Source organism: Mus caroli, chromosome 6 (genome assembly GCF_900094665.2).
Source record: "Mus caroli chromosome 6, CAROLI_EIJ_v1.1, whole genome shotgun sequence".
NCBI classification, from domain to species: Eukaryota; Metazoa; Chordata; class Mammalia; order Rodentia; family Muridae; genus Mus; species Mus caroli.
The window spans coordinates 33,294,390-33,304,436 of NC_034575.1; the positions used below are offsets into that span (position 1 = coordinate 33,294,390).

The 10,047-nt window shown below is 48.7% G+C and overlaps 1 protein-coding gene across 1 annotated transcript in view; it reads left to right on the forward strand.

Moving 5' to 3' along the window:
• Clec2l (C-type lectin domain family 2 member L) overlaps positions 1 to 10,047 on the forward strand; it is a 17,390-nt gene that overhangs the window by 6,467 nt on the left and 876 nt on the right. Inside the window, exons 2-4 of the mRNA XM_021165866.1 lie at positions 3,825 to 3,899; positions 7,017 to 7,183; positions 7,722 to 7,822. Coding sequence (XP_021021525.1) covers positions 3,825 to 3,899; positions 7,017 to 7,183; positions 7,722 to 7,822 — 343 coding nt within the window. The remainder of the gene's footprint in view (positions 1 to 3,824; positions 3,900 to 7,016; positions 7,184 to 7,721; positions 7,823 to 10,047) is intronic.

A 10,047-nucleotide genomic window follows, 5' to 3' on the forward strand; every position in this document is an offset into this window, starting at 1 on the left:
AAAAAAAAAAAAAAAAAATGTCTCATGATGAGAACAGAGAACTAGGCCTCCCAAAAGAAGTGTTTGTGTCAAAGTTCTGAAGAATAATTTCCAATCTATAATACTTAGCCCAGGGTACTATTCATCATGGGGATTCATAAAATTTGTTTGGAGTTATGGTGTGTGTGTGCGTGCGCGCGCGTGCGCGCGCGCACACGCACACACACACACACACACACACACACACACACACACACACACACGTGCATGCAGTATCTGCAGAGGCCAGAAGAGGGAGTTGGATCTGGATCTGGAGTTACTGGTGGCTGTGAGTCACCTGACTTGGGTGCTGAAACTGAGTTCAAGTCTTCTGTAAGAATAGTTCACACCCTTCACAACACAGTCATCTCTCTGCCCCTGTTGTACTTCCTCTGGGGGCAGGCACTGAGATATATGCTTTATCAAGATGAAGGAGCAAACTACAAAAGAGCAGACATGGGAGAGGAAGAAGAAGAAACCAACACAGAATCTGGTAGAGAAACTCTCAGGCCACTGGTTCAGGGAGACTCCAGGCAGGCTGGCAGCTGGCGACCTGTCAGACCAGAGCAGGTCAGAAGGGTCCAGATGCCACATCTTCGAGACAGTTGCTTTGGATTGAATGCAATTTCCTCCCTATATTCATATGCTGATTCATAAGCACCAATGTGAGGCCCACCAATGTATCTGTACATTTAATGGTCAAGACAGTAGAAAATGCCAAGCCAAAGAGTTTAGAAGAGGCACCCACACCTCCAAGTACTTTGCAGATAACTGTGACAATAAGTAGACAATAATGAGAATAACTGTGACAATAAGTAGACAATAATGAGAAAAGGGAAACCAGTGGGTGCCAGCTAGCACATGGGAAAACTGCACCCCTGCAGTATTGCTGATAGAAATTGTCTTAGGGTTTCTATTCCTGCACAAACATCATGACCAAGAAGCAAGTTGGGGAGGAAAGGGTTTATTCAGCTTACACTTCCATACTGCTGTTCATCACCAAGGAAGTCAGGACTGGAACTCAAGCAGGTCAGGAAGCTACTGCAGAGGCCATGGAGGGATGTCCTTTACTGGCCAGCTCTCTTATAGAACCCAAGACTACCAGCCCAGAGAGGGTCCCACCCATAAGGGGCCTTTCCCCCTTGATCACTAATTGAGGAAATGCCTTATTTCCTCAACTGAAGCTCCTTTCTCTGTGATAACTCCAGCTGTGTCAAGTTGATACAAAACTAGCCAGTACAGAAATGTAAAATGTTGCAATCACTGTGGCAAACAGTTTGGTGATTCCTCAAATCTTTATACAGAATTACTATGCAGCAGTTCTGCTCATAGGCCTGTACTCCCAAAGAACTGGAAGCCAGGGCTCCAACAGATTTGTCCACCATGTATGTTATTCACCGTCTTCTGGCCCCTGCAGTTACTAACTACACACACACACACACACACACTCTCACACACACACATATGCACAAAGAGAGAGAGAGAGAGAGAGAGAGAGAGAGAGAGAGAGAGAGAGAGAGAGAGAGAGAGAGAGAGAGAGAGACAGGCAAGTCTGCCATAACTCCTGGTGAAAAATCTATTTTAGCTCACGGCTCAGGCTCTAGTGCCTCATAGCAGGGAAGCAGCTGATCACATCCACAGTCAAGGGCAGAGAGAAATAGATGCATGCATGTTTACTGCTTAGCGTACCCTCTCCACTCCTGTATGATTGAAGCAGGGCCGGAAGCAGGGAAGAGTGCCACCCACAGGGCAATGGCTCTTCTCCCAGTGATGAGCACAGTCAAGGCAATCCCCCACAGACATGCCCAACTGGATCTAGACAACCCCTCACTGAAACGCTCTCCCCAGGCGATCTAGCCCGTGTCATGTTAAAGCTGACCGTTGCAGATAGACCATATAATGAGATAATGAACCACAGAAAGGAGTGCGGTTCTGTTACATGCGACAGCATGGATAAGACTTGAAGACATGCTAAGTGAAGTGGGCCTGGTACCAAAGAAGAAATGTCAGATTACACTCGTGACATCAGCAGGACAGGCAAATGGGTAGGGACAGAGCAGAGGACATGGGCAGGGGAGTTACTGTTTAGTGGGTATGGAACCTTTGCTTACAGAGGTGAAAGGCTTGCAAACAATAGCGGGGATAGCCTGGCTACTTAATGCTATTCATTGAGCACTTAAAATGGTTAAAATGGCGAATTCAATGATCACAAGATACATACCACAATGCAAATCTACATATCATAATACCGTGGGCCAGCCTGGTCTACATAGTGAGTTCCAGGACAGCCAGGGCTATACAGAGAAAGCCTGTCTCAAAACAAAACAAAACAAAACAAACAAACAAACACCCCCCCAAAGACCCTATGTTTTAGTTCTAAAAGGCTTCCTTTATTAAGATAAAAAATGTTAGGTCAGTCCGTGGCAGCATATACCTTTAATCCTAGTCTTTGGGTGGCAGAGGAAGGCGGATCCTTATGAGTTCAAGGCCACCCTGGTCCACAGAGTAAGTTCTAGGACAACTAGGACTCCATAGAGAAACCCCGTCTCAAAAAAAAAAAAAAAAAAGAAAAAGATAAAACTGTTAAGTGGAAAGTGGAAATAAAAGTAGATAAGGAGAGCTTGGAGGTGTGGGTGGGTGGCAGGCACGTAGGGCAGGTGGGATGTCAGGAGGTCTGTGTGGAGGAGGAGGGCCTGGGGAGCAGGGATCCTGTCATAGGGCTAACGAGCATCTAGGTCAGAAAGCTGTGACTGCCATGGAAGAAGGCTGGGGCAGGAGGGATGACAGACCTGGGGTCATGGTCCAGAATTGTGGCTCTCAAATCCAGGCATCATCACAGTCACCCTGAGGGCTGATTCCAGCCCGTGCTCAGTTCCACTAATTTTTTTCAAATCCTATTTTTAATGATAGTTCTTCAGCGTTTTAACCTCCCTGTAGCCCATCCCCCAGAGGTAGTGGGGGAAGTGGACCTGTTTAGAAAGGTTCTTTGGGGTAACTCATCTGTGGTGTCTGGGAAATCAGCAGTTCACTTCACAGGTCAGCAGGCAGTCGCAGCTCAAACACCTCACAGATGCACCAGCAATCTAGTTTAATAGAGTCCCATTAGGAGCAGTGGTGACACGACCCAAAAGCGACAGCCAGGCCTCATCCTTGGCTCTAGTAATCAGGAGGGACCAGGAAGAATGCCAGGAGAAGTTCTCAGCTGTGCCTCTCTCAAAGAAGTGGAGATCAGTGAAGATGTGAGAGCCACAAGCATTGCACAGTTAGCTGTAACAGCAGGCCAAGCTCTGTCTCCATTGCTCATTGGAGTCCTATTTATGCCCTCCAAACACCAGTGACCTCCAGTGCTTTGCGTCAGCACATGTCTTGCCTCCACACGTGCATCCAATCAGCCCGAATCGTTGGAAGCAACAACAAACTGCAGCACAGCACTAGACGTTTTATGGTCCATTTCTCTCTATGGCATCAATTGCATTAGGCAGCTCAACTACGCAATGCAAGGCGGACCAATACATGCCTGTTGTTAGCAAAGAATCCTTCATCACGTGTCCTTTCACGTGCTTGCTTTAGCAGAACATCCTCTCTCCTGTGTCTGCTTCAGTGAAAGGTTCCTTCACGAGTCTGCCTTAGCCTTTCACCTGTGTCCACTTTAAACATCCCTCCACGTGTTTGCCCCAGCAAAAACACCATCCAAACGACTTTCCAAAGAACCCTTGATTTTCTACTTCACCACCACATAAGGCTCTTGCTGTTAGGACCCGGCAACTGGGTGGCAGCCGACACTGACAAGTTTGTCTTCTCCTTAGATACTACCACACGCCTTCTGCTAGGAGCCATTGCAGTCCTCCTGTTTGCCATTCTGGTGGTGATGAGCATCCTGGGTGAGTGTGCATGTCACAGTGTGTCAGCAGTGTGGTTTCTGCACACCTAGTCCCCCTGTGTCTAGCTAGGTAAATTCCCCCACATACCAGGAATTTGGGGGTGTATGGGGGATAGTAAATTAGAAATTGGGTGTCAGGTTAATAATATAATTGTAGTCTAAAGCAATACAGTTCCATGTGGACTGTCCACATCCCCTTCACCATCCACACAGGAAGCAGAGGTACCAAGGAATTAGTTCGTAAGTGCTGTGGGCATGAGGAGCTAAGCAGCTAGTGCCTCTTGGAGGTGATAATTTGGAGATATGAGACTTTAAATGTCACATTTATTTAACAAATACTTATTGAGCTTTGCTACATATAAGATCTTAGACTAAGTGCTGTTGTTGTGGCAAGGGGAGGTGGGCAGATAGGGAATGGGTGGGAGGGAAGGGGGCTTCCCCATGTGTGCTGACTCTCAGTTGTGTTCAGCTCAAAGCCACCCTTATGCCAAAGGGCATGTCTTGGAGGGGAATACGCTGGTGGCTACACAGGGAACATTTTAAAGGGGAAAGGCTTGCAAGCATGGAGGGCTGCCTGGTACTGGACTCCAGAAGCAAGCGGGACATTGGAGGCTCTGAATGGAATGCCACCACACCCGGCTTATGGATTGCTGGGGATCGAACTCAAGGCCCTGTGCATGCTGGGCAAGCGCCTATCAACTGAACTACACCCACATTCTCCTTGTCTTCAACCTTTAAGGATTTTATTTTTATTATTTTATCTGCTGATGTGGTGCTGGGAACCAAACTCAGGTTCTCAACAAGAGCAGCCTGTGCTTTTAACCGCTGAGCCATCTCACCAGGCTCTTCGGTCTTTAGAAAGCAGTTAGAGCAGGAGCAGGTAGCCTCATTAAAACAGTGGAACTCCACTGACACTATCAGTGTCTATCACGATCTCCCTCGTCCAGCTTGTTTGATAAGCAGAGGGCCTGGGCCTAGTTACTGGACCAGATCGACTTCGCCTAGAATAAGGCTACAAGAGGAATTACTTTTCTTTTGTTCTTGGCTTGGGTCAGGAGGTCAGGGGATGTGTGCTGTTTCGGTTCTAGCAAGCCTCAGCTGTGTCTCAGGAGAACCCAGGGAGGCAGCCGCATCACAGCCAGTACTCCCAAGTGGACCTGTGTCAGTGAGTAGGTGTGTCTAGAGAGTGTCCAGTAGGGAGTCTGTGTCCATGGGGCTGCAGGTCCCCAGGACAGTGTAACTCCTTAGGTAATATAGTGTATTCTCGGCCCTATCTTACTCAGTATTTTAATTATTGATTTGTATGAAGAAATAACCAAACACATGTTCATGGAATTTGAAGTTAGCACAACTCCATACAGACAATGGATGGAGAAAACAAACAAGGTTAAAATTTACCTTTAAGGCCTGCATAGTGGCACACACCTGTTACCGTAGGACTAGAGATGGATATGTGGGGTGATCGGGAGTTCACGGTCAGCCTTAGAGAATTTGAAGTCAGCTTTGGCTACCTGAGAGTGTCAAAATCCAAATCTAAAACTTACCTTCAAAACTTCTAATGAGCCAAACATTGTGGCTCTTGCTTTTAATCCCTGAACTTAGAAGGCAGAGGCAAGCAGATCTCTGTGATTTTGAGGCCAGCTGGGTTTGCATGGTGAGGTCCTGGCCAGCCAGGGCTAAAGAGACCAAGAGACAGGTCTTGGAAGATTGATGAACATTTGGTATGGTCTTCCGGAGACAGACAGACAAGGGTGTGTGTGTGTGTGTGTGTCTGTATGTGTGCATATGAATATGCCTTTGTGTATGTCTGTGTGTGTATGTTTGTGTCCATGTGAGTGTGTCTGTATATATGGCTGTGTATATACACGCAAGTGTGTATGTCTGTGTGTGTGAGCATATCTGAGTGTATCTATGTCTGTGTATGTGTATGTCTGTGTGTGAGTGTGTCTGTCTGTATGTCTATGTGTGTCTGTGTGTGTCTGTCTGTATGTCTATGTGCGTCTGTGTGTGTCTGTCTGTATGTTTATGTGCGTCTGTGTGTGTCTGTATGTATGTCTCTGTGTGTATGTATGTATGCATGTGTATGTCTCTGTATATGTATATGTCTGTGTGTGTCTGTATGTATGTCTATGTGTGTCTGTGTGTGTCTGTATGTGTGTCTCTGTGTATATGTATGTATGCATGTGTATGTGTGCATTTATGTCTGTGTGTATATGAGTGTGTCTGTGTGTATGTCTTTCTGGGTCTGTGTTTGTAAGTGAGTGTCTGTATGTGAATGCCTGTGTGTGTGTATATTTACAATATACCTGTGTGTGTATGTATGTGTGTGAGTGTGCCTGTGTATATGTCTATGTGCATGTCTGTATGTGTATGTCTCTGAGTGTATCTGTGTGCCTGAAGATGACATGGGGTCCCTAGAACTGGAGTTGCAGACAGGTTTGAGCTGCTATGTAAGTGCTGGGAATTGAACCCAAATTGTTTGGAAGGACAGCAAGCGCTCTTAACCTCAGGCCATCTCTCTATCCCCCAATTGAAATACACACACACACACACACACACACACACACACACACACATTTAGTGGTGGGGTTACGGGTGTAGAATTCAGGGTACAATTTGCAGTTCGTTCTCTCCCTTTGTGGTCCCAGGGATGTGGCTCAGGTAGTTAGGTTGGAGGGTCTTTAGTCACTGAGCTATCTCCCTGGCTCAGGACTCAAATTGTAAAAGGAATTTCCCAGAAGTTCAGTGATAAGCAGGGTTATAGAGATACCTGGCGAGTGGGAGCCTGCTTATGGGAGTGGCATGCAGTCCTGCCAGGTCCTACTCTGGCTTTCAGGTCCGTTCCTGATCAGGGTTTTTTGGGTTAGGAGTGATCTTACCTTGTGTTTGCCCCTGTACCGTTTCCCATGGTGACACACTGGTCAGCTTCCTTAGGGCCCCCCTTCTTGTCCGTTTCATCTGGAGCCCTTCCTGAGGCATAGAGGCATCAACAGTGTCTCTGAAGGGCGTTGAGGTCCAGAGAGATGGAGAGAGCTGTGGGAAAAGGACTGGGGCATGCTGGGAACAGGGTGGCGGGCAGGCACTCTCACGGACCTCAGCCTGCTTCCCCTTCTCCAAGCTTCCAAGGGCTGCATCAAGTGTGAGACACCCTGCCCGGAGGACTGGCTGCTCTACGGAAGGAAATGCTACTACTTCTCGGAGGAGCCTAGGGACTGGAATACCGGAAGGCAGTACTGCCATACACACGAGGCGGCGCTGGCGGTGATCCAAAGCCAGAAGGAACTGGTGAGCACGTGGTCAGACGCAGGGACCCTCAGGTCCACGACTGACTCTAATGGGACACCCACGCCCAAGTAAAATGACCCGCTGTGTGCCTGTCTGCAGTCACTTAGCCACCTCACAGCCATGGGTATATAGGTGAATCCCCTGGGTCTGAACACTCAACCCCCCCAGGCCATCATGCAAGGCTGGCTGGCTGAGCCAATTCAGTCTGAAGAGGGCGAATCCAGAAGTAGAGGTGGGAATAACCTACCAGGGGTGAGATTTGGCCAGAAATCTAGTGTATTCAGCGGGCCACCCCTGAACTCCCAGCTTTCAGCCAAGGCAGGCTGGAGGATGGGACCCTTTTCAGGCTGTTGTGTACATCCATGGCAGGCTTTGGAAGCTGTTCCAGTCTCACTCTAGCAGCGTGAGGTCCAGGATGCTCATCCGTCCATCAAAGCGACACACCCTCTCCATCCCTCCCAGTCCAAGCCTTGGCTTGGGTCATGCCCCAGTGACAAAACTGCACCCCATGCCCGGGTTTCTCTCTTTCCTTTTGTAGGAATTTATGTTCAAGTTCACACGGAGGGAGCCCTGGATCGGCCTGCGCAGAGTTGGGGACGACTTCCACTGGGTCAATGGGGACCCGTTTGACCCAGACACGTGAGCGCTCCATTTCCTGGGAGAGAGATGAGCTTAGCTAGGGAAGGTGTAAGCCCTCGAGGCCCTTCTCAGAGAGAGACACACGGCTTTGTGCTAGCTAGAGATTCCCAGTCTCTAGGGTAAAGTAGGGGTCTGGGGCTTGATCATCCCCTAAGTCCACCCTGGTTCCGTGGCTTTGCTGTACACAGAGCTTCACAGTGAGGGGTGCAGACTCCCTCTATCTGTGATTACCCCATCTATGCCACTCCTATTGGCCAGAACTTAGTCACGTGTCCATACCTGGTTGCAAGGGATGATGGAAGGTGTGGCTTCTGTAGGTATTGAGCCCAGATTGTACTGTGCTATGGAAAACAGCTCTGAACGCAGTTGCTGACTGGTTGTCCATGGTTGCCAACTGCCCACTGTGATAGCATCTTCTGGTGCAGTGCCCCGAGGGAGGTGTTGGGTGCACTGTGTCTGTATTGCCCAAGTGGTGTGGCCATGGTCTTGGGCAGTGGGAGGATGGTAGTGTAGGTGTGTGGGAGTGGCTGGGTAGGTTTAAGGACAGGCAGGTCACTTCTGGGAAACTTCAGCTTCTAGTCCAGACTCTAGGGACCAGTGTGCCCTAGGATGCCAGCTTGGAAGAAGCATAGCTGCCAACTTGTGGGTGGTGGGATGAGTATTCCCAGGAGCTGAAGTGAGAAGGCCCTGGAGCAGGGCTGGTGATGAATGTGGCCCATCAAGGCTAGTCTCAGCCGGCTCCCCTTCCTGTCGCTTTTCCTGGCACCCCAGTGCTTGGGGCACCACCCCCTTAACCCCTCCGTGTCTTTTCCTTTCTCTCAGCCTAGACCTTGGAAGAACCAACCTACCTACCTTCCTTCCTTCCTTCCTTCCTTCCTTCCTTCCTTCCTTCCTCTCTTTCTCTTTCTTTCTTTCTTTCTTTCTTTCTTTCTTTCTTTCTTTCTTTCTTTCTTTCTTTCTTTCTTTCTTTCTTCTCAATCTCTCTCTTTCTCTTTCTTTCCTTTCTTTCTTTCTTTCTATCTATCTATCTTTCTTTCTTTCTTTCTTTTCTTCCTTCCTTTCTTTCTTTCTTTCCTTCCTTCCTTCCTTCCTTCCTTCCTTCCTTCCTTCCTTCCTTTCTTAAAGATTTATTTATTTTATGTATGTGAGTACACTGTAGCTTTACAGATGGTTGTGAGCCTTCATGTGGTTGTTGGTAATTGAATTTTTGGGACCTCTACTCGCTCCAGTTGGCCCAGCTAGTTCTGGTCAACTCTGCTAGCTCAGTCCTTCTCACTCCGGCCCAAATTTATTTATAATTATACATAAGTATGGTGTAGCTGACTTCAGACACACCAGAAGAGGGTGTCAGGTCTTATTACTGGTGGTTGTGAGTCACCATGTGGTTGCTGGGATTTGAACTCAGGACCTTCTGAAGAGCAGTCAGTGTTCTTACCCGCTGAGCCATCTCACCAGCCCCAAGAATCTTTCTTTTGCCTTTCTGGAAACTTTCTGCTGTTAGTGTTCCAGAGAGTTCTGGAGTCTAGGGTCTCTCCAGGGCTGACCACTGGGCAGGGACCTTGCACTTGGGTCAACACCCTCTGAGCTCCCAGGCAGCAGACTGGGTCAGCAGTGCAGTTTCTATGTTGTGCTCCCAGGGCTGTGTGTGGTTTGATGAATTGTAAGCCGTGCGGCCCCTTTCTTCCAGTGTGACCCCATTACTAGGGCTGGTTTGTCACTCCCTGCGAGGATGACTTAATTTAGCCTGTGTTTCCTGACACTGTGCTGTCAGAGTGCCTACATGAGTAGGGTACAGAGCCTGCACCCTGTTTAGAAGCTGGCTGCATTGGGGACCGGTAGGGACACACACAGCCTCAAGGGACACTGTAAGGTGCCCCTTGGTGCAAACAGGGTTCTGGGGGAGGTAAGGTGGGTAGAGGGTGGCTCTGAACTAGGTACCTTAGAGCGGATCCCAGAAGGATAGAAACAGGGCACAGAAGACAGGGAGTATCAGTGTGTGTGTGTGTGTGTGTGTGTGTGTGTGTGTGTGTGTATGTGTGTAGCAATTCCAATGGCTGGAGCACAGTCAGCGGAGGACCAAGCCAGAAAGATGCACCAGTGTCTGTCTAGGAAGATACTGCCATGATGGCTTGAGGGAGCAGAGACAGGCCAAAGGGCCCTTAGAGCACCTGTGATGGGCTGCATGGGAGCACCTGTGATGGGCTGCATGGGAGCACCTGTGATGG